A 24,722-nucleotide genomic window follows, 5' to 3' on the forward strand; every position below is an offset into this window, starting at 1 on the left:
CTGCAATGTTCAAATGACTGGTTCTCTCAAACGTGCCTTGTATAAAGCAACTCGTGAATTGCCCTTTTGGTTAAGAACGAATTAACATAAATAGAATAAATATGATAAGGTAAGTATTCTACTAATATTAAATTTAAATGTTACAAAATACACGTAATAGGTACTTTCATGCAGTGTAATTATGTAGCAATATGTAACAAAAAAATTATTTTAATTATTGTTAGTGTAATTTATGGAAAATAGCTGTTTGTATAGCCAGTTATGAATCGTTTGTAAATATATACGAAATTAAATCCAATTAGGCACCAGTTCCGCGTATGAGAAAAATGTGTGTTGGTGTAAAATGAAAGTGAAAATTTTCTCGATCAAAACCAGTAACCTGAACTAGCTCTTATAGTATGCCAATTCATAACTAATTACATAATACAAACAAATAACTTCATTTCATAACTAAATTAAAAACTGGACCATTTAGTGGTTGCTACAGTTAAATATATACAGAGCAAAGCTTAAACAAATTTAAATGTTTTCCATTTTCTGACGACAGACTTATCGTATACCAAAATTAGAAAAAGTCATGCATGAAACTTATTTGTGCAATTCTTATCATATTGCGGGACTCCTCTTCCCTCGCCCCGCGAAACACAACTCGGCGCATAAAATTATTCATTTTCTAACTGGTTACATACATTGCTATTACAACGTTACCTAACTTTAAGTTACTATGCACAGTTGGCACATATAATTAAAATGCAGACAGCAACGAAATCATATATTCTGGATTAATTTAAAAGAAAAAATAAATAAATAGTTCTCAACATAATTTGATTACCTATGACTCACATATTACTTAATGATATTTATTTAAGGCTGGCATGCACAGGTTGGTACACATAACCAAGCAGTTGTGAAACGTGCATACGTATATGCGAAATGAAACTTATTTAATCATGGATTTCATATAAGGGAACAGTCAGCGTATTTGCTGAAGTTCGAAAAATTGTATTATAGAATTACCCTTAAGTTCTTATGTTTTTAATTTTTAGGGATAATACCTCACACACCAGCTAGCACCTTTGCTTATAAAGTTTATATATCAGCTGACGTTGTGAATTAATAAAAAATAAAATAAAAACAAATCTAAGCATAATTTGATTACATATGACTCGCATATTACTTAAAAGTGTATTTACGTAATAACATTTGATAGCATCGGAATTTCACTGAACAATAGACAACTAAAGAATGGCAGTTTCTCATGGAAACGCATATTCAGTTTTTAAGATATTGAATTCAAATTTTAATTGACTATTGTTCTTTATGAATTACTCTATTTGTCCTGAAAGGGAACTATGAAAACCTTTACTGAAAAAGCTTCCGTTTACCATCGTAAAAAAATTTATCACTGGACACTGCATCTTTTTTAGAAATATTTTGTTATTTTCGGGCTTTTAATGTATCAACATTTCGAGATATTCAAGAATTTTCTGCATAATCCCACATGGCCTATATTGTATTTTTATGGCACTTCTTTAACGTTCGTGTTAAATTAGTAATATACCCGAGTTCTAGGTATCATGAAGTCCAGTTAAAAACTTTTTTTTGGGATGCTTTTGCTAGCCTAAGTTATTAAAGTTGTGATGGACGGCATCACCTAAACTAGCTTTCCGCTAAAGACAGTTGTTACCATAGTTCAAAGGGGTTTTGACGTTTGTTAAAGTACTTTTTGAATACCCTGTATAATAAACTGCTACAATTATCGCATCACCTATAATTTAAACTAAAAAAAATGTGTGATGCAAATTTTCACATAAAAAACGCCGCTCATAAATTAATTACGCATGAATCAAGTAACATTTTTAAGATTTGGAAAATGTTAATATGAGCAACATATTGTTACACAAATAATTACGAAATTCTTTTCAAATTACTACAGTACTTCATACTGAATTGAAATGTGTAATTAGACAGTATCTTGAGCCCTTCTGCGGGACATTTCCTAAAACTTGCCTTAACTATGCAAGCTGTTTCACTTAACTAGGTCAAACTATTAAACTGCTGATCGCTTTGCTGGGAGCATAGCTTCCATACAAACGCAGAAACGACAATAGCAAGGCTCTATTTTAAAGTTTAAAATAACTTTTTTTTGCCGGCAAAACTTCACAGGCTTTCGCTAATTTGATCTGAAATTAAGATGAACAATGCTCGAGATGCGAGTAATTGGAGGAGACTTTTACGTAAAATAAATATGGCCCCACGTTGCTGTAAAAAGAGTATACATAAATGTGCGTATCTGCTAATTTTCATAAAATTTGATAACATAAATATAGATTGGATAGATAAATTGAATAGCTCCATATGCTACCAAAAACCAATTTATACAGTAAAAGGTTGCCCAAAAAAAAACATGATATTTCAATGCCCTTTATTTCAAAAATGCAGCTTTTGCTAATATACGTTTCAATGAGAAGCTGCCATTGTTTGGTTATTTATACTTTAGTAGAACTCTGATACTGTCAAATATTATTACGTAATTATCACTTTGAAGCAATATGCGAGTCATATATAATCAAATTATGCTTAGAATTGTTTTTTTTTCTATTTTTTATTAATTCAGAACACTAGTTGGTATATAATCTCAGATCTCTATAATCGTAGATACTAACTGATGTGTGACGTATTATTCCCGAAAATTCAAACAGAAGACCTTAAGAGCAGTCCTAGAATACAATATTTCTAATTTTAGCAAACATGCTGACTGCTTTCTTAAGTGAAACCGATGACTAAATAGGTTTCATTTCTCATAAACGTACACACGTTTCACAAGTAGTTAGTTATAGTTGGCACCCTGTGCGTAGCAACGTTAAATAAATATCACAAAGTAATACGCGAGTCATCTACAGGGTGTTTCATGAACGTACCAACAAACTTTCGGGGCATATACAGCTCATAAAAACAAATAATTAAATTTAATAGAGTTAGGTCCAAAATCGCTTGATTTTCGTGTCCTTATCCAATGGTTTGAAATAAGAACATTAAAATAGGGACACGCTATGGCGGGACAAATGTGCATGTTCTGAACTAGCCATAATATTTCCGTCTACACCAATGGCGCCCGTGCGGCCGTTCAATGAGATGTTTTTAATAATAGTGATAGAGGGGAAAATATTCTGCCTATTTCAGAAGAATCACATTTATCCCGCCATGGCGTATCCCTAATTTCATGTCCTTATCTCAAATCATTTATGAAATATTAAAAAAAAAAAAAGATACTAAACACTCTGTATCTTCGAAACGAAGCAATTTTAGACCTAACTTTATTCGATCTAAATATATGTTTTTATCAGGTATACATCCCCTCAAAGTTTGCCGGTGAGTTTACGAAACACCCCGTATAATAAAATTACATTTGGCGTTATTTATATATTTTTTCTTTCTGTTGAATTCAAAATTCTATATGATTTTTTTGCTACGTAACTTAAGTAAGTAACTTTATAAAGGTGCACGCACGTAAGAAAAGTGAGTAATTCTATAAAAACTGTTAGGAAGTGCACAATTTTGTGTAAAAAGTGGCAGTTTGCGGAAGGAGAGTGCAAAACGAGAAGCGTTACACAATACTAGATTACACATCTTGATGGATCGTTTGTCTGTTCTATCCAGAACAGAAGATAGTTAATCCAAGCCACGTAATTCCAAAGTTAGCTATTAACCGAGATAGACCAAAAAATGCGTTGGGGTGTGGATACTATTTTATTTCCAACTTAATATTAATGAAAATAAACAAAGAGATGTATAATTATTTAAACAAATCTTAAAGTTCAGGTTGATTCTAGTTATTCACGTGGGTTGCCCGAGGTTTTATGTTCGAAAAATTAGGTCATAACACCGTGGAGCTAGAACAACGGTGAACATGCGAAGGTTATAAGATGGAGAAAGGCGTATGTGCTACACATAATTTTCAACATACGACATGGATTAAAAAGGTGCATTAAGTATAAAGTTTTTAATAACGTTTTATGCGGGAAACCCTATTTTGAAATTTTAACTTTTTTCAAAATATAACACTTTTTGCACTTTTAACAGTTCTAACTGTTGCACGGTTGGAATTATGGCAAAATGGCTTCCACACTACTACTTCAGGTTTTAGGGCCAATAGGAATACAAAATTGACATCTGTCAAGAAATTGTCAAAGAGATGCTAATTCAATTTTACCGGCATATTTTCTTTTCTTCTCATACGTGAACAGCAACGTGGAATTGAGCAGAGCTAAATTTGAATTAGAATCGAAAATAAAACCCCTATTTCCCATACAAATTGAACTAATCCCTTAAGTTAATCAGATTGCCTGCGTTCGTGTACACAAAAATCACCGAAGGCCGCTTACGCGCTTGGTCGAGCATAAAATGGTCCCGCAGGCCTGGCGTTGACATTCGATGTTCAATTGTTTACCCTGTAAGGGGGATGAGGGTGGATATGTTCCTGCATCTGACTGGAATTTATGGTGTTTGTAAGGGTGCAATGATATATTTGCGTGGTATGATGACACTTATTAAATCGTTTGCTCCTTTAATACCTTCAAAGTGACGGAGTTTTGTCTAAGCGTCTCAGGAAATTGTATCAGGTGTCTCGTTAAGAGAGGACGCCGGCTGTATCTCCAAATCCATTAGAGACGAAGGTTTGACGACATAAAATGTTGGAAATATTCCTTTAATCCCTAACTCCACCGCTAGGTGGAGTATTTCATATGCCGAACGAAAATATGCCAAATAACTGAAGAGAAGTACTAAAAATGTATATTAAAAACGTCACAATTTCATTCGTGGAAAATTTCTCCATAGTTTTTGCATATGATATTTTGTTAGACACTTGCAAGTGTTCTTTAAACGAAGATCTTCGCATAAAAACTCAAATATCTCGGATCAGATCATAGGATCTAAAGAAGCGGTGGCTTGTTAGAAAGAGCCTTTTTACTCTGTTCGATATTGTGTCAGAAAATCCACTATGGTTAGTGAAAATACCCTTAGAGGGCGCATTATTATGAATTTGGAAAATTCGTAAATTTCCTGCAAATATCAAATGGAACGATACATGTTTGGTATTTTAGTTATCAAGGGCATAATATTTTACTCATACACTGAAAATTTCAACTCGATATCTCTAGCAGTTTAAAAATTAGACCGGGTTTTTTCCAAAATCTATAGTATTCAACCTATGCGGTGCTCACGATGTGGTGACGACTTTGTAGCTCACATAATCTTTAAAATTAATGAAAAAATTATACGAGTGCCGAAGGTCATGAGCAGATCGTGAGCGCCGCGAGGGCTAAATAACAAAGATTCCCGAAATAAATTTTGGTTTAAAAGGAGTAAAATATTTTTTAAGTAATAAAATCTTGTTCGCAATAAAATCTTATTTTGCTCCATAATATCTAACTATAAACTTACACAGCAGGCACTAAAATGTTAAACAAAACGAGTTAAATTTGGTACACTGATCAAACACCAATCGATTTAAAATATCATTATTCATGTCGAAAAAACATCATTCATTACTGATTTATAGAAAGGAATTTTCAGAGTGTTTCACGTATTTTACATCCTTATACTAAATACATTATAATTCTGTTAATTAAAAAAAAAACATTAACAAGGGCTTTCATCTCGTCCCTTAGTACGGGGCGAATGTAATTCTCAGTTACTTTTAACTGAGAATAATGTGCAATGCACTACTCCACCAAGCCCAGTTTGTGTGTAAGGTGTTGTTCCCAGCTAAAATATATAATAAAATAGGTAAAAAAATGAACAATATGCCGCAAACCCATAAAACATCTTTAGAAATTCCTGCAGCATAATAAATAATTTTCTCCTCCCATTCTGTTAATTTCCCATCTTTTCACTTGAACAGTTAAGAAATGCTTAACTTGACCTTCTTTAAAAATCTAATACCCTAAGGGCCGTAAAGAATCCCGTATATATCTTATCTAAATGCCTAACGAATTATCAGCAGCCTCAGCGTTTCGCAGACACCTTAGGTGCTAATTTATGCTACAGAGTACGCCTCTGAAATAACCCATCAAAGTTTTCAACTTTCAGGACGTCGATAATTCCCGGGATCCTGTTCCTGCTGCTCGTCGGATATGTCCACGCCCGTAACCTCTGGTCCAATTATGACGACTCCGCCCTACAACCAATCATCTCGCAGTCCCGCAGGACTCGCATTTGTTACGAGTTGTGTGCTTCGGGACTAGGCGGGCCTCCTTGTGGCGACAGTTGCTTCGATCTCATCCCTACGAATTTACCCGTCGCTGTTGCCGGACACGACCAGGGCAGTCAGAACGACAGCAGCAATAACAGTAAATACAACGCCACCACTCGGGAGGCGTCCTGCAAAGTGTTGTGCAAGAATGGATTGGGTTATCCGTTGTGCACCTGCAGTGATGAGGATATCACGACGCCTACGGATTTTTTTGCAGTTTGCGCCAGTTTTTGTGTGAACTATAGTTATCAGGTAAGTCACATTTTAATGACTTGTATTTTGACGATCTTCTAGTAGCTCGTTGTACATCAGCTCTCAGAATATTTATGCGCAGTGCATCTGCTTAGTAACGTGACTCTTAAGAACCAATGCTGGGTTTTACTTTCTTCGGCTCAACCATGATGACCTCAGGAGCCCTACCAGATGTAATATTCGGTGAATTGGGGCAAAATTACGCAATTTGGAGCTCAAGAATATACCGTTTCAAAATTTGAATAGTCCCAACGTTTCGATTTGCGACACCCATTTACAACTTCGTTTTTTCTTAAAGGCGCATCTAAAATTTTTGCATTTTTAAAGTCAGCTTGCATTTTTGCATTCAGAACTCTCTCTTCTTCTAATTAGGATAATGTATCAAGTATTAAGGTTCAGTGTTGCAGTTTGATGAAAATATAAAAAATCTTCTTTTTATCAACAGTGTACTTCTATTTAATAAAAATATTTTTGACTGATCGACTGATTTTCGCTTAATGCCATTGAGAGTTACAAAATTAATATCAATTTATTACCAAAACTTCTGTTTCAAATGAAATATTTTAGAAATTCAACGAGCTACACATCGGATTGTGCAATTTACTCGAAAACAAATCTACAGTGATATCCCGAAAGACAACAATCAGCTCAAAATTATTCTCTACTCTTTCATAGAAATTCAGCCAAAGTTGGTGCATTTACCGAGTTTAAACGGGAGTTTCATAAGCGAAATTATACTTAAGTAAACGTTTTACAGGAGGTGAATCAAATACGAAAGCATCTTCAAAAATAATAGGCGACAATGACAACGGGACATACGTTGGCCGGCAAGTGCGCCAGATCTGTCCTCATTTGATCGTTATTGATGAAGAACTGTGAAAGACCTGATTTATAAATCTATATCCATCAATATTAATGAGCGGTGAAGAAAGATAATCATGCACGTTTTAAGATCGATACAGAATCTAAGAATTCACACAGAGCTGTGCTTTCAAGTGAACGGTGAACCCTTCAAGCTCCTATAAAAAATTATCTTATTTGCTTTTTTCTTATTTTATTACCTCCAAGGCATTCTGAGTAAAAACCGGATTTTTTACATTTTCAATAAATTGCACTCATAAAAAAAAGAAAGTTAATCACAGTTATCGAAAGTCGAAACGGCAGAGTTCAAATATGCGGTCAAAACGTTTAGATAACGAAAATTTTCAATGATGAAGTATTAGTTATTTTGAAAATTTTCGCCAAATAAACAAAATAAAAACCTTCATCCAAAATTAAACTTTTTTCGCGTACTTTCGAAAATAATTAAAATTTTTCAAATTTTGAAACATTTTCTTTCCGTTTTATCCTCGTATCTTTGGTTGTTACTAAGATTTCCATGGTTGAGGTCCGAAAGCGGATGCCCTGTGTATAAAACTGTATAAAAAGCACGTTAATTTCAACAGACAAATAACTGGTGACTACGTGTATTTCTTCATTTCAATGGAAATTATCCCCTAAGCTGATACCCAATATTGATTCATTGGCCTCAAGTGAAATCTTAGATCATCACATCTTTTTGCGTCGACTGAGTATTAGCAAGTTCTTTTAAGTTCAGTTTGTCAATCTTCTGAACAACGTGCTGCTGCTGTTAAACTCCTGCTAAGGGAAACTGCCCGCTTTTCAATGGACAATTAAATTTAATATCTGGGTAAATATACCTAACAGTAAGATCACTTGTTAGGTAAAAATTTCGGCTGACGGCGAGTAACAGTAACTTAGAACCGCGATAACTTGTGATCGATAAAAAATAACAAAAATTTTGATGTAATACGTAAAACGAAAAACATGTTTCCATCTAAACTTCTTCATGTTCAAATCCTGAAGGTGACGTCGAAGAAAGTAATCATGTGGACATTACACGTTTTTTTCCAATTGCTGGAGAGAAAAAGGTGTCTCATTTAGAAACAGGTTCCGATTACCGTAAGAAATCATATATGCCCTGCTAGGCAAAACGTTAGGGTGCCTTACTAGGAGGGTGCCTTACTAGTGCCTACTCCCTACTAACCCCCTACCCCTCTTCCATATTCCTGTCATGACCTTATTTTAGTACATGTTATTGTAACATAATTTTTGAAATAAAGACTATCACCGTTAAAATCTTCTAAAATCATTCAATATCCAACATTGCGAAATTGTAAATATGACTAACCAACGAGTTGCAAGAGTTAACTGACAGGAAGAATTTTTGTATTCGAAAACAGGCAATAATTACCAGCTATGTATAATCCATCTTCTGGGCTTCTTCCATTTATTTTACAAACTGATTGAAAACCGGGTAAATGTGTATTCGAAATAATTGATAAATAACTCTTATTGACGGCTAATTTTTCATTCATGCATGATCTAGCAAATTTGTTCAGTGGACCGCGTTTGCCTCTGGTTGTAACGTGATCAGTATCGTTAATTATGAATATGTTATATGAAGATTTCAATTTGTAATATTAGAAATTTTCAATCTGCGCATCTGATCATTCCGCAAATGCCTCTTTGTGTTTCATTACTTAACTAACCGTTTTCAAGATAAAGAATTTTTTATCATTCCTGTGTCCGCCAAAAAAGCCGGTGTTGGTTTTCAAGTGCGATTTTTTTCAATTCTTTAGGAGAAATAATTTTAATTTTCTTTCAGTAGAGATAAAGGACATGAAGACACACATGTATGAAAAATGCTTAGTCGCAAAATGATTCTCCTCTTCGAAAGTTAAATTCTGAGCAATTTGCACATGTAAAAGCGTTGGATGGCTGCAGGGGTGCCCCTGGTGTAGGTAGAAATATTCCGCCTACTTTAGAATATCCACATTCATCCCACCACAGTGTGTCCCTAATTTCATGTCCTTGTCCCAAACCGTTTTTGAATTAATTTTAAAAAGTATTAAACAGTCTGTATCTCGGAAAGGAAGCAATTTCGGACCTAACTTTATTCAATCTAAATATTTGTTTTTATGAGTTCTGCATCCCCTGAAAGTTTGTCGATATATTTATGAAACAACCTGTATGTACATAATCATCCAATGAAAACTTGACCATTTCTTTAACCTTGAAAAATAAGGATCTTTCGGAAAAATTCTCAAAATACGTGAAAACAGTTTTTAAAGAGACCGAAGTTTTAAATAAAATTTAAGCCCCAGATTCCGTCCTTTTGGACGTGAAAGCAAAAATTTTAATCTAAAAAATTTGAAATGGCACGAAGGGTCAGTGACATCTCAAATTAAAGGTCCTTCAAAACTCAAAAATAAACCAATTTCCTATCAACAAACAAGTTTTTTCGTTCTTTACGTAGTATTTAACTGTTTTTGTAATGCATTTTTAAAGAATTTATAGTTGCTTTTCTCAAAAACTAATCATAGATTTTAAATCACACTACACAATTGAATGTAGTTTTGAAAAATTTTGAAAGTGAGGTGCGACACGATCTCTCGTGCCATTTCAAAATTTTGAGAGCATTGCTGTATCGCGCAGAAGGGTGAAATTTGCGGGTTGAATTTTGTAGAAAAATTCGTCCTCAGAAACTGCTTTGACGTATTTCGGAAATTTACCCAAACGTTCTTATTTTTCATGATTAAGGGGGTCAAGTTTTCGTTGGATGGCCCTGCGTGCCCTACAGGCTTAGTTCTAGAGATTCAACCCTTCAGCGCATGTCTGCATAGGTCAATAAAATTTAAGAACCATCCATTTTTTCATGCAAAAAATAATTCACACCGAGGAACTGGGTTCAACATATGGATCACCTTGTCTTGCCACGTAGGGCTAATTTGACCACGTGAGGGTCAAGTGCCGATTACTGTCAGGAGCAATACAGCCCAGATAGTGTTTTGGTAACACCTCAGAAAGACTTCTGTGACATGCACAAAAACGTTTCCATCGTAAACTCAAAGAGTTGAAGCTGTCTCCAGTGTTAATTTTGGTTCAATATTAATAGTACAAAAATCACTGTCAAATTCGCATATGAGACAGAATCAACTCGGAATTTCAGGCAAAAACGAGTTTGCTATTTTTGGCGATAACTTAGTTAAAAGAAATTTCATTGTACCCTAAAGATAAACTTCGAAAAAGGTCTTCATTTTCTCTTCTTGATTTCAGCTCTATGGCTGTCAGAACTGCACGTTGTATCTCCAATTCATAGCAAATAAAATAAATTCAAACAGTCCATTCGACACGGCCAGCTTAGGAGTAGACGGGACAGTGACCGTTGAATGGAATGCTTGGTGTCGCGATATGTGCTCAGATGGAAATGGAGGAGCTGCTTGTAATTGTGACTTGCTTCCGTAATTTTAGGTAGGACATCCACATTCAATGTAACAGATAAAAGGTAAAAATTAAAAATGACCCTCTAGTATGACCTCTTGGCATCGACTCTGGTATAATATACATTGCAAACAAGTTATTTGGTTTTTGTTTAATTTCCACTAGACCGGCATACAAAAATAAAAAATAAAAACGTACTCATGTAGAGAATAAAATTACCTTTCAAAGGAGGTGTAACACAACCTCTCTTCCAATTTAAAAATTTCAAAGGGGTGGTTTCTAGAGACAGAAGGGTAATATTTCGAAAACAACTTTCTCACCGAATGATGTCTCCCTCCCTCTCAAAGTTGACACGTTTTAACATTTTTTTAGCAAACGACACGAATGTTATTGCGACGGACACTTTTTCCTGGGACACCCTGTATAAGCGTTTGCAGATTTATCACAGTTACTTTCCAAGTTGTGTACATAAATAATTATACTGAATTAAAGAAATGCTAACTAAATTGTTTTAGATCTTCATTGTATTTATATAATTATAGTAAATCTCAGGAAAATCACTTTTTTTCAGATTTTCAAAATGAGGACGACCCATCGCAGATATTTCTAAATTTTTGAACCACAAGAAGCGCAAAAAAGTTTTCTGGCCTTAAATTAATAGCCGCAACACCAGTTGCAGTTCTGCTGCAGCCTCTTCGTGTCCCACGATCGTCATGATTTTAAAGAATTTATTGAACGTTTATTTCTAAAACTTATAGGCAAAAAATACGACAACAAAGTGTCAACTATATCATTTAGCTATAGGTATTTGTATCTAGTTTATATAAAATGTTAGTTAAAATGAGTTTAAATTGCTGCTAGGTGAAAGCTACAATGTAGTTAAATAAGAAAACAATGTTAAAAAAGTCACAAGCGGTGTTGCCATAGTTTATTTTCGACAGCAATTTGAAGGATTTTAATGAATACGACACCCCGTACCGAAGCATCATTGAAGCTTAAATATTATTTAAACTGTCTATCAAAGCATGCTGCAATCACCATGTATAGAACAAGCATCGATTTCTATGTATTGATATTCCTGCTAAACCTTCTTTCAAAAAAGAAACAAAATGTTTTTGTTGTTTAACTTTAAGCGTTTTCAACCTAGTTATAATATTATCTATGGAAAGTTTCTTTAGCAAACACTACAATCTCTATTTCAATCCCAGTTGTAATCCGGAAAACATCAAGCATAATTCAGGATAATCAATTGTAATTTAGAATCGTCGACTGTAATTCAGAAACTGTGAACAGTTTTAAATGCAGGATGCCCGATTCTTTTGGTTCATTGGGAATTTAAGCATAGAAACCAAGTACAAATGAGGAAAAATACATAAAATTGAAGTTTACTGAAGGATCAAAATTGTTAACCATATTTTCATTTTATCGCGGCTGTGCAAGTAACAACAAAGATTTCTCCGAACATCACTCGATTCATATCTGAAACGTGCAGAAACGTGCCAAATGTAAAGTGAAATTATGGTTTTCGTCTTTTTAAACGTAAATGGTCAACTCTCTAGAGACAATAATCACCTTTATCATAGATATAGATTAAATTTTTACTGTAAATAAAATGACAAAGTCACAACGTCTTCCAAACTTGTATATTTAGATGTATATGCATCAATCTGCTTAGTTTTATTTTGATGAATCATTTTTTCAAAGATCGATCCGTACTGCTGAATGTTCTACTTTCCTGAATAAGAGCCTAATGCCCGATCCTACTAACATAAGGTTCATTTTGAAACTTTCATCTACATACCTAGAACTATTAATTTATATTTGTTTAAGCGAAAATTCGAATTAAAAAATCAAATATAATTTGTAAAGAATGGCTACGTTGAAAAATATGTTGCCGTCATAGTAATTACCAAAGGCTACAAACGCTACAATCAAACCTTGTAGTACTTACTGCTTTTGCAACTCCGACATTTCTTTAACGGTGGAAGCTGTGGAAAGCTGCATCTTTAATTTAGTAATATTCAGTAGCTACAAATTTCGAAAAATGATTTTAAACGTACCTATTTCTATTTATAGATATAAAATAATGATACTTACCAGTTAAATTTTCCTTGGAATGTAAATAATTGCGATTGATAGGGAATTGTTGCATTCTTCTTCCTACTTATGGTCAATACTTTTCTGTATTGCTGACTATGACCGATCTCCTTTCTCATCAAGTTAATCCTGCTTTCTGTCGTAAGTACCTACGCCAATTAAATTCTAGCTATATGTACAAATAGAATTACTTTTGTGTCTGATTTTGTAATTAAGTACCAGAAGGATTTAAGGAAGTTCATTTCATAAAAAAATTTAAGATACGAATGGATTAATTACCTATAGTAACAACTGAGTGAGGTATCTATAGTACTTCTAAATGTGCAAGAATGTTTTTATTCAATGCTGTGATAAATGATTTTCAAATTTACTTAATGTTCCTTCTAGATGAAATTCATGGTTCGAAATCACTACCTCATCAAATTTTTGAATTAAAATTCTTTATGTATTTGTGTAGTAAATAATTTAGGTAAAAAATGAAGAACTGTGAAAAGCGCGTCTTTAATGAAATTGCACAAAAGAGTCAGTGGTCAATATTCACAAGTAGCCAGGGGAAATCGTTTTTTTTTTTTTTTAATTGGAATTCAGTGCAACTTTTTCTTCACATGAATATTAAACTTTATAGGGCATACTGTATAACATTTGCAAATAATTAAATATAATGTTCTTAGTTTCGAACTATTCCTCAGTTTGTAATTTAATGCAATTTAAAATTGATAAGAAAACTGTTGTGTAACGACAATAAGTAATTTAGAAAACAATGTAAATATAAAGTAAATTATAACAAAATTATAATCATCACAGTCACCAAAATGGCCGGAACAAATTGACAAAGTAACAAGTTCAAAAATGTTGCGGGATGTCTAGAAATACAATGCAGTAAGAAAAAATTGAGAATGTGGATGGCGAATTGTATATAAGCAATAGAAGGTGTATTACGTCTTTAAAATTGAGTATATTTTCAGATATCCCGTATACGCACTTCAATTTCAATATTACTTAAAATACGGGTCGTTGAGTCCTTGTTGAAGTCAATCTTTAAATTATTTTACTTATGGGAATTTCGGGTCATTTTCGAGACTGTATTATAACCGGTGTGCAATTATGGAAAAAAAAAACAAATCATTTCACATAGTTCTCCGCAGTTGCGTTATTATTATTTTGTACAATATAACGGAATTCAAATATATTACAGGTTGCTGAGACCCTTCTGTAATTGGCCACCTGGTATTATCGTCTTAAAAATACAATAAATTTTATAGTGTAATAGGGATTAAACTAGATATAAATTGCTTAATGTTGCCATGCCAGGGCAATGTGCAATACTGAATCAAAAGGTTTGGTCGAGAACGAAATGCATATTCGTCCTCATTATAATTAAATAGCATAAATTGTTGTTTGTAAAACATTATTGCCCACATGCTAATGCCTCATTTATGTCGCAGCTACGGTTTACTTCTAATATTTTACCGATCAAATTTTCTCAACGTAAAACATGCCATGTGTCTCGGGACAGATGTAACAAAAGGACAAAGAGGTCAAAAATTTTTGAATGACATTTAGGGTTTGAATCCTACTTGTAAAATTATGATATACAAAAAATGAGTTAATTACGTGTTACACAGAGTGTTTTATAAACAAATTTGTAAAAATCATCACCAACAAAGTGTCTTTATTTTTCAAGATACGAAGAAATTCGAGTAAAAAAAGTTTTTTAGAATGTAATTTTACGTCTCCATACCAGGTATGAGGAATATAAAAGTATTTTATTTTCCTCATATTTAGTGCGGAGAAAGACTAAAAATATTTATATATGTATGTCGGATCATCAATAGGAAGGTTTTCCATGATGATATAAAGTATTTAGTTCACTTTTAATAGCAAGAATAGAAAAAGGGCAAAACCAACGAATTCGCTACCAAACGAGCGCTCCTCGTCACTTCCCAATCTAATCTGCCTGTCCCTTTTTGGTTTCTGGTTTTCCAGATCTCGCGAGTCCTTCAAATCCGAGGGATAAAGTACCTGCTAGTCCCTGTTTCCCACGAAGGCTCGCACACATGGCCTCTCGATTGCGCCCTTGGTGGTAGTGACCTCATTCGACAGTGCTTTTCCTTAAGGTGGCCCTGTCAGCCTGCCCTTCGTCACATTATCAGCTCGTAATGCTACACTTTATCACTTAAGGACTAATAAATCTCCGACATATATAATATATCAACTTTGGAGAAAAATTATAATGCTCAAAATAAACCATTCAAGTGGCCCCGAGATCCCCGTACTTTTCAATATTGGACTTCTTTTTATGGGGCCGAGTCAAACAATTGGTTTATGCTTAATCACTTCCTAATGATGCAGAAATGTTGCAGCAAAGAATTACAAATTCTGCGAATTCTTTAACGTTAGAAAATATTCAAAACAGATTTAAGGAATTCGGACGAAGGATCCAAAGCTGTGCGGATATAGGTGGTGGTTACATCGAGTAAATAATTATTACAAAACGTTAGACGTATTGCTAATTAGTTTGTTTAAAAAGCTGGTGTTTTAAATTTGATATTTATTATTTGTTATAATGTTTACGTGGTGTTTGCGGTACGATTAAAAATATTTTATTTTTAGTAAAATACTTTTATATCCTGAAATTTGGTATAAAAATGTGAGATTGCATTTTAACCAACTTCTCTTAGTTGAATTTTTTCGCATTTTGAAAAATAAAGACATTTTATTGATGATAATTTTTACAAAGTTGTTTATGAAACACCCTATACAACAAGGAATCAACTCATTTTCTGTATACCTTAATTTTATAACAAACAGGACTTGACCTCAAGGTTCATTTAAAAATTTAAAATCTTTTGGTCCATTTGTCCTCTTGTTACATCTATCCTGGGATACGCTGTATATGAACAGTCATAGTTTACACTTTGTAATAAATACCCACCTGTTACTTATTATTCGAGAATATTAATATATCTGTTTGTATTGAGTTTTCTAAAAGTAAGATGTATTAGTTTAATTATTAAAAAGCTAATCCCATTAAACGCTTTATTGCAATGTAAGTCTCCTGTAAGGGATTATTAACTAATGACTGCTTTTGTTGTTTCAAAAAACAAATTTAAATTGTTGGTTGTGTTTTATTGTAAGTAGGTGACGATAACTGCTTGATAATACTTATCAGCTTTATTGGAGCAACGTCTAAATCTCAACGTGCAATAAAACCAACTATTTTAGATTCAGAAAATCTTAATAAATAGGATATTTTGATATAAACCTCTGCTTTTTTAATTACTAACTTTCAAATCTTTTTTTTGATTTATGAAGTCTGCATAACATAAAACATGAGGTGATCCAAGATATTAATTTAGAATCACCAAAATACATAAAACTATTAAATACGCATAATTTACCTACGAGCCCCAGTAATCCAACAATTATATACATATACGTACATAATACATAAAATTTTTGCCTGTCGATAACAAAATCGAAGTATTACGGTGATTTTTTTAAAATATATTCCGTTTCTAGGTAAAAAGAGGTAGGAAATTTTCAAATTTACACCTTATACAAGGTGGTACACTTTTTTGTAACAGGACTTTAATAGCTGATAGAACTTATTTTAAGAAAGAAATTTTATATCAACATAGACCCACAAACGCTTCGTTTTAAAGATACTGGGCGTTAAAAACTTAAAAACATCTCCGATTAATTTATATTGTACTTCAACCTCTGGACATATGCAAACCAAATTAGGTGTACAGCATCACATTGTATGCTGCCGTATTCAGTAATAATATCACGGCCTGCGAATACCCAGTGCCGAAGCTGCAGGGTTTTACTACCATAAAATTCATTAAATTACTAATACGGTCCTGTCTGAAATCAAATTTAATTTTTTTTCTAAAAATGAAGAACTTTGATGCAAAAATTAAAACACAAAATAAAAATATTACTTGCAAAGCTGGTGACGAAGCCAACTTGAAAATAAACACAAAAAGTTTAAGATTTCAGTTATTTTTGAAAATAGTTATAGACATACTGAGAAATTCGAAAATGGTTTAAAATTGACATTTTTTTGATATCATAGCCGACTGTGATTTTCGTTTAAAATAAAAAAGTTATGTCGGTTTTTGACAAAACGGGACGCTGTAACAAAAAACTAAGCACGCCACTGGAATCAAGTCGAAAAAATGCTTTAAGAGTATTTGTGTTCTACCTCAATATTGTCCTAAACGAAAAAGTTATGAGGAATTTTGAAAATGGCCGAAATTTGAAAAACGCGCTCTGGCGCCGTGGATTGTAAAAATATCGAAATGCGATTTTCGCCATTAAAATTTTCTCAAAAATAGAACTCTTAACATGTATGCTAGATTTTCCCTATCTAGCCGGGAAATGGGGTTTCCCTGTCAAAACACTCCAAATTTGAACACCTTGTACACGTTTTTGCGAACAATGCTGAAGTTTTTTGTTTTTCTTCATTTAGCCGTTTGGTTAAACTTGAATATATAAGTAGTTTAATTTGTTTGCTTTCCCTTTTGTTTGTTGCATTTAAATGAAAGGTTAAATAAAAAAAAGAAAATTCATATGAAATGCAGTTTTTACCCTTATGTTTTTAGCGACACTATGTAATTTTGACCTTGATTCTGACCAATCGTAGTATCGAACGGTTAGGCGCAACATTCAAATTTTTAACATTAAAGGCGTTTTGAGCCAAAACAGCTCCAATCAGAAGATTGAAAAAATTGCGGAATGACGGTTTTAAATGCTATGAACTTCATGTAAAAGTTTTTCAATTGGATAATTCGCGCAGGCGCAAAACAATTAAAACCGATTTTCAGTGTTAATGTGTTAAGTCCAGAGTTCGCCTAAACACCCGGTATGTGCATTTCACACATTTTTAATTCTTATGATAAGATTGTAAAACATTCAATGATAAAAGTTGTAAATGTTAGACCACATTTTTTGGCACATAACGCATAATTTAATACATATAATGAATAAAATAATTTTATACATATTAACCCGTCTCTCCCTAGCCCAAAGAGAATATAGTCTCTCAGTGCAAAGAGAGTGTATTTAATAATTCTTATTACATTAGGGAAAAATTGATGCCAACGAAAGCACCCGGTATTTTTCCATCCCTAATCATAACCTCAATCTAAGAGAGTGACGTTGCCAGTGATAACAACTTTGTTTATAAACAACAAAGTTGAATATTTTCCTTGCCAAATATGAAAAAATGATGAAAAAAATCGTCTTTATCTCAATGTCCGATAGATTTTTCTAAAAAATTTATTCTACCATGGAACACTAAGAATATTAATATTATAATAAAAGTTATGAATATCATAAGCTTTATAGGATGTTCTTATTTATTAATTTTCGTACATGGAAATCAAGGTGTATGTTATAAAGATGATGATAAGTGCCATAAAGATACCACTATCTCTAATTTTCGGTAAGCCTATTTGGTAGATGTTACTAGGCCCCCCTAACTTTGCCTTTATTATGCCCAAGAAATAATTTTAACTTTATCATACCTTTTACCCTAAAGTTTCATATTGACGTTCTCATCAGATTTAGTTTCAAAAGTGTTATTTGTTCATTTAAAGTATGACTGTTTTACATCCAATGTACTTTTATAATACATTACTTTACGTTATAAGAACAAATTACATCATCAGCAGGCACTAAATATATTATTAATTAAGTTAGCTACTGGTCAATAAATAAGAGACTTAAGGCCAAATATCAATGGTCTGGAAACTTAAATGAGATTATACAGTTTCTGTTAAGTTAAGTAATTGCTTCATGTCTATGATACTTAGATTTTTTTGAATAACAAGGTTAGTAAATACTTTTCTTATACCTTGGTAATTTTTACAAAGAGGGACCTACCCAATCTATTTTTTAACTGTTGCTATAGTGAAATCTGGTATTTGCTGGTGGTGCAAAGTTCACTAATCATATGAATCCTAACTGAACAAGTATGTCCTCAAAAAATTAAATGACCTACCAGTTACGTTTGACTATACCCACTACATTCCATTGGTCTTCTGCTTGATTAGCCCTTATGTTCCTAGTAACTTTACCAAGACTTCAATAATTTACCTTTTTACTTCTTGTTCCTCTAAATTTAATATTTAATATCTTTTCTGAGGTCTTCTTTTGCAGCTACCTCTTCTATGATGTTAACCCCTCAGAAGGTTTCAACCTTCGAAGAGATGTTTACATGAGGATAGCTGTATTAATAAATGAATTAAAACATTCCAAAGATCCACATTTAAATAATTTTGTATTAGTCCTGCCACCTTGGTCCCACCTTATACATTGGGGATACAGTGAAGAACCTGAATATGCATCTTGGTCAAACTTCTTTGACCTTAACAGCTTACAGAAATTTGCTCCTGTAATTGAGCTACATGAGTATTTTAGTCGTAAGTGGAAATAATTTAAAATTCCATAATATACCCATATTCAAGGTGCATGTAATTATTCTTGTAGGATTGCAAGCAAACAAATACACGAAATGCATAATAGATAAAGTTTATGTTTTGCAACATTTTGAAGAAATGTTTAAGTCTGGAAATTTTGAAGATAAATGGGAAATAGGAAAATGTCAAAAACTGCCCAAATTGCGGTTCTTTTACTATACAAATATCACATCTTATAATGTTCAATGTTTATCCTTCAATGGACCTTCAACAAAGTTAATTGAAGTTTTTAAGCAAGACCGCGCCAGGTATATTTAAGCATTGCATTATATGAAAGTTAAGTCGTAAGTACTAAATGGATGCTACTTAATCCAGAAGCATAATGCTGGACCATGCAGAAATAGCCCTCCATAATTTCTATGGTAACAACATCTATTGGAGAGCCAGGAGGAGCATGAGATTCAATGTGAAGTTAAGAGAAATTGCCAATGAGTTCAGAAGGACATATCTCAATTCAACAGATGAAAGTGATAATACATTTTTAGCTCCAGATTGGAGAAATGATAAGGTAAGTATTATTTATTGTGTGTATTTTTACAATGTGAATCTAGGCTCTACGACCCTTCTAACTTCAAAACAAATTGAGTTTTTTTAATAAATTTAATACATTAATTTGGAGATTGACTGTAAAATTACTTTTTGTGCCTGCCATGTTAGGCACTGATAAATTTTTAGTAACGCCCATTGCCTGTTATTTTCTTTGCTACGGCAAGAAAAACTTGTTAACCTACCCTGCAATGTGAATTTTCAACCACATTAACACCTTTAAAATTAGAAAAGTAAAACCTAAGTGAAATGGTTACGTGATTGATTAAATGGATAACATTATGCAGAATTTTCAATTTTATATAAATTTTTACGAGCCGTAGAAACAACTTTAAACGCAAAAGTCGTTTAACTTTATTTATATTATCTTTCGACGCGGTAAGAAAAAAGAAATTAGCGCAGCAAAATGACAACACACCACCCACTTATCCTGCTTACTGCATATACGTGTCCTCATTTTTCTTTTAATGAAAATTATTCTCCAGCTTTTTCCATGTTTTTTGTAATCACATTTTAGCAAAAGATAACCAGAAAAAAATCTGTTTGCAGGTGTGCATTAATTATTCTTAAGTGAAAAGAGGAAAAACATTTTATAAATATTTAAGTACCTAAGTAGTAGCGTAAGTATAGTAATTTCTAAAATAATTAAATAAAACTAACCAATATTGAAAAAGAATGGTTTTTATTTGCATCATCTTTCAATAATACAGGCACTATCATGGAATTAAAAAAAAGCATATACTTAAGAAAAATAAAAGATAAGAAGTTTATATTTTAATCGAAACTATTCCATAACATCTAGGTGACACAACAGGGTCAAAAAACTGTACCAAATAAGATTCATTATGCTCATTTTCATAAAGAAACAAAAGTCTGTCTAATAACACTACACTTTCAACAACAGGAGCCAGCATGGCCCTTAATAAATAAAATAAATCAATTTCATCTTGCCTGTGCTCAAATTTACTGTAAACGGTACTAATATCTTTATCTGATTGTTCTAATGGTAGATTTATCCTTTTAGCAGCTCTCCGTGCATAGTCTACAAAATTGGGACTTTTCTTTCTGAATCGACCCACTTGAGTCTTTTTAACAGCACTAGGAGATTGTTGAATGAGGATTTCAAAGATAGACCTATAAAATATAGTCTTACTGGGTCGTTCTTTCAAGTGTAAAATCCTCTCAATTGATTGTGCTGCAACCATTCGAGCTCCTCTGTTTAGTTTAAATTTTTTTTCTCTTAATAAGTTGCTTAGAGGAAATCCTATCCTTTCTTTACCTAAGTGTTCAGTCAGATGATTATAACAACAGCCCACATTACATATCATTTTTATGTCATTATGTTTATTATAAATTTTTAGACAATTGGCAGCTAAATCTCCACAAGTATGTAATCCTACTAGCCCGATCCTTCCCGAGGTTTCAAGGAATATATTTGACACAAGTTCTTTAAAATCAACAGTTTCGTCTACATATTTTGTAATCTGTTTATATAAGTCAATGCTAGTTTTGTGGGTGTGGACATTTGTAACCACTCCATTCCACACTTTCGATAGTTTATTTGCCCTGTTCACAGCTCCATTTGTGTTCACTTCTGAGGCATCCACTCCTAATACTGGAATTTTGTAATGCAAGGCTAACATTGAGCTTAAATACCCTTTACCATCGCCAATATCTATTATGTGAGTTGTTTCAGCTATATTGTTTACAGCAGCAACTACTCCACTTAATACCTCTACCTCATGTGACTTCTTAGGCTTCATAAATACATCAAGCTTCAAGTGAGATATTTGTTTGGAACCTAATTTCTCAAGTCTGGTCCTGAATTGATCAAAAGACATACAAATTAATGTGTTTTTGAGACACAACTGTCTGCTTTTTTGAATATATTGATGTAAATTGGGAAGATGTTCGGTTTCCTGATCATATATTGCCTGAATTGCATTATGAAAGCCACAGCTATTCACTTCTTCTTGTATATTTTTTGGAACATGTTTTATGAATATGTCGTTGTTAAAATAATCAACCATATGAACATTTGCCAAGGCCAAATGTGACTCCAAATGCTGTATAGTTTTTTCAATTTGTTGTGCAATTGCACATTTATTTATTTGCATCGTTAAAACTGAATTCCTTCCTTCTTGAAATCACTTTTAATTTTTAGCTGAGCAGCAATTTTTTTGTACAGCACCCTTAATTTTTCAATTGCTTCAAGTAAATCAATGTCTTCTGAATTTGTATGAGGGAACTCTTCGCAGCCTTGTTTCAGCACGTTTAATGTCTTAAGACTTTTGCTGGGAATCTTCAAGTTTTCTGCATATTCAATGTAATGTTGTGCAAATGCTTCATAATAGCCTAGCTCAGAGCCAAGCTCTGCACCACGATGATAGCCCAAATGATACCCCTCGATGCTATCTTCTGTAGTACCTATTTGATAGCCTTGCTGATAGGCGTGTTCTATAATTTTTTCTTCACTAAACAAGATATCTTCGAAGACCTCATTTATGTCCACTTCTTTAACATTGGCTGTAAAAAAAAAAGTTATAATTTTATTTTTATTTTGGTGTTGTCCCAGTCGACCTGATAAATTGTTTGGCATTATTTGTGTTCTTCCTTGATTCATTAATATTCATTCCTTTTAACAACTTCTTTTACTTATTTTAGCAGGTTTTTTTTTAATTTCTAACCTCAATTTCTTATCTTACGGCCACTGTTGCCAACTCCACTAGGCAAGGCCAAGTCACTTCAACTTCACATTGACCTCAATATAGGGGTAGCATCGCTTTTGATACGAGCGAATTTATGATGTGACCTATAGATATTGCCAACAAATTAATGTATAATAAAACAATTATAAGAATGACTTCGATAGTGTTTTACTATGTATCTTTATTTCGCTTTATTATTGTTTTTAATCGTTGTTAAAAGGTGCATAAAACCGACAATTACTGATGAAACAAATTTCGAATAACATTTTTTTCTCTCGCAACCGACACGATTCAGCAAACTTTGAAGGAGCTTAAGTAGTAAACAATTGCTCAGCGGAAAAATTAATTACTTAAGTACCACCTTATTTTTTATTTAATTTATAAGTTAAAAAAAACGAGGTTACTAAGAGGTACTTAAATCTCAAATATTCAACAACTTTTCAACAATGTTTCTTGGAAAACGTGCATAATATACCGGATCGATTATTAGAAAGACTCAGCGAGACGGAATAAATGCAAAGCTTTCACGGTATTTTACTATTATTAAAACTTAATTTGGTGTCAAAGTTAACAGTGTATAATTTAACTCTTAGGCATGTTGTAAGCTAGATTTGATACATTAGAGGCCTCCTGAAATGCAAAAAAAATTGTAAAAAATAATATATACCAAACTCTGAGCCTGAAAATTTCCAAATATTCAATTTATATATAGGACATACCACATTAATCATTTCTAGAATTCAATGAAGAATCCAAAAAAAGGCAATTATACAAGGTGTTCTGTTAAAATGAAATTCTTGTTAATTTTGGTTAGTTGTCAAAATTTTTGGGGCACCCTGTACCTTCGAGGTTGTCATATTTTAAAAACTGATAAGATTCCATAAAACTTATAAACATGCATAGACTTGTAGAATTTTGATAATAATCAATCGATTCCCTACATAAAAAATATCCATGTATTTATGCACCTAAAGGATTTAAGGATTAGACACAATTATCATGTTATAATTTGTTTTTAGCCAAAGAGAAGTGCCAAAGGTGGCCCTTACCTAGCCGTCCACCTTCGACGACGCGATTTCCTAAGAAGCAGACCAGACCAAGTTCCAGATTTACTTTCTGTTGTAGAACAAGTGTCCGCTAAATTAGAAAAACTTCAATTGACCAAAGTATTTTTCGCCACGGATGCACCTGCTAAGGGTCAGTTAATTATTTATTATATATATAATTATAATTATTATACATATCCTGATACTTTAAATTATATTAAAATAAAGATTGAGATTGGAAAATTTTGTAACATAATTTGAGTGAAATATGTAATACAGGGAAATAATGCTGAATATCTTTTTACAAAAATTGCAAATTCTAAAACCAACGTAACTTATTACGATATTACCTTTCATATTTTCTTCTTTTTCCAGAATTTGACCAACTGCACGAGTTACTTTCACCAAAATATGAGGTGTTTAAATACATCCCCACAAAAGACATTGTACGTAAATACTCAGTAGGTGGTATCGCCATCATAGATCAGATATTATGTTCCTATGCAAGATATTTCATCGGGACTAGCGATAGCACATTCTCGTTTCGTATACAGGAAGAAAGGGAGATCATAGGATTTCCGACAAAAATGACCTTTAATGTGTTATGTAAGAACAAAGATCAGTGCGAAAAGCCTTCTGTGTGGAAAATTGTATTTTAGGAAATGTAAATATCTTAAATATTTTATTTATTTAACAAACTTATTTTTTTTATACTTATTTATAATGAAGGACCAAAAATAAACCGAAAAAAAAATTATAACGCTTTCTAAAGCACAAGCTAGACGCGACTTATAAGCAATATTCTATTCACAGTTTTGAGAAAAATTGAGTTGATTGGAGGAACTTTTTCGTCACCCTGTACAAAATATAATTTTAATAAAATGTGTATTTTGACTGCTTTTGTCGAATTTTCAATGAATCTCGAAATTGTTCATTTTGTAATCAATATAGTCTCTGACAATTAATTGCAACCGGCGTTTGATTTATAGTTTGTCAAGTAGTTAGATTCACATCCTCATATAGAATTCAATTTTTCGAATTAATC

At 32.8% G+C, this 24,722-nt stretch overlaps 4 protein-coding genes across 7 annotated transcripts; 2 read left to right on the forward strand and 2 right to left on the reverse strand.

Moving 5' to 3' along the window:
* On the forward strand, positions 1-12,423 carry LOC136346810 (uncharacterized). Of its 2 annotated transcripts, none has more exons than XM_066296260.1 (4): positions 1-109; positions 6,094-6,508; positions 10,628-10,856; positions 11,364-12,423. In XM_066296260.1, exons 1-3 carry the CDS (start codon positions 102-104, stop codon positions 10,814-10,816), a joined length of 612 nt encoding a protein of 203 aa, XP_066152357.1. In that variant the 5' UTR covers positions 1-101; the 3' UTR covers positions 10,817-10,856; positions 11,364-12,423. The 2 variants fall into 2 exon arrangements, with proteins under 2 accessions (XP_066152357.1, XP_066152356.1); XM_066296259.1 differs by having other exon boundaries at positions 10,628-10,822.
* A 5,277-nt stretch (positions 12,424-17,700) lies between these two features.
* Positions 17,701-24,576, forward strand: O-fut2 (O-fucosyltransferase 2). Of its 3 annotated transcripts, none has more exons than XM_066296257.1 (6): positions 17,701-17,759; positions 19,058-19,320; positions 19,388-19,625; positions 19,693-19,885; positions 23,651-23,828; positions 24,053-24,576. In XM_066296257.1, exons 2-6 carry the CDS (start codon positions 19,116-19,118, stop codon positions 24,334-24,336), a joined length of 1,098 nt encoding a protein of 365 aa, XP_066152354.1. In that variant the 5' UTR covers positions 17,701-17,759; positions 19,058-19,115; the 3' UTR covers positions 24,337-24,576. The 3 variants fall into 3 exon arrangements, with proteins under 3 accessions (XP_066152354.1, XP_066152351.1, XP_066152353.1); XM_066296254.1 differs by lacking the exon at positions 17,701-17,759 and adding an exon at positions 17,907-18,341; XM_066296256.1 differs by lacking the exon at positions 17,701-17,759 and adding an exon at positions 18,369-18,729.
* On the reverse strand, positions 20,587-22,040 carry LOC136346807 (probable methyltransferase-like protein 25). Its single transcript, XM_066296253.1, has one exon. The coding sequence runs from the start codon at positions 22,038-22,040 to the stop codon at positions 20,691-20,693; it is 1,350 nt and encodes a 449-aa protein (XP_066152350.1). The 3' UTR covers positions 20,587-20,690.
* LOC136346811 (protein LTO1 homolog) lies at positions 22,043-22,659 on the reverse strand. Its single transcript, XM_066296261.1, has 2 exons — positions 22,504-22,659; positions 22,043-22,449 (listed from the first exon to the last, which is right to left on the reverse strand). Exons 1-2 carry the CDS (start codon positions 22,544-22,546, stop codon positions 22,043-22,045), a joined length of 450 nt encoding a protein of 149 aa, XP_066152358.1. The 5' UTR covers positions 22,547-22,659.
* Positions 24,577-24,722: the final 146 nt, after the last annotated feature.

Source organism: Euwallacea fornicatus, chromosome 24 (genome assembly GCF_040115645.1).
Source record: "Euwallacea fornicatus isolate EFF26 chromosome 24, ASM4011564v1, whole genome shotgun sequence".
Taxonomy (NCBI): Eukaryota; Metazoa; Arthropoda; class Insecta; order Coleoptera; family Curculionidae; genus Euwallacea; species Euwallacea fornicatus.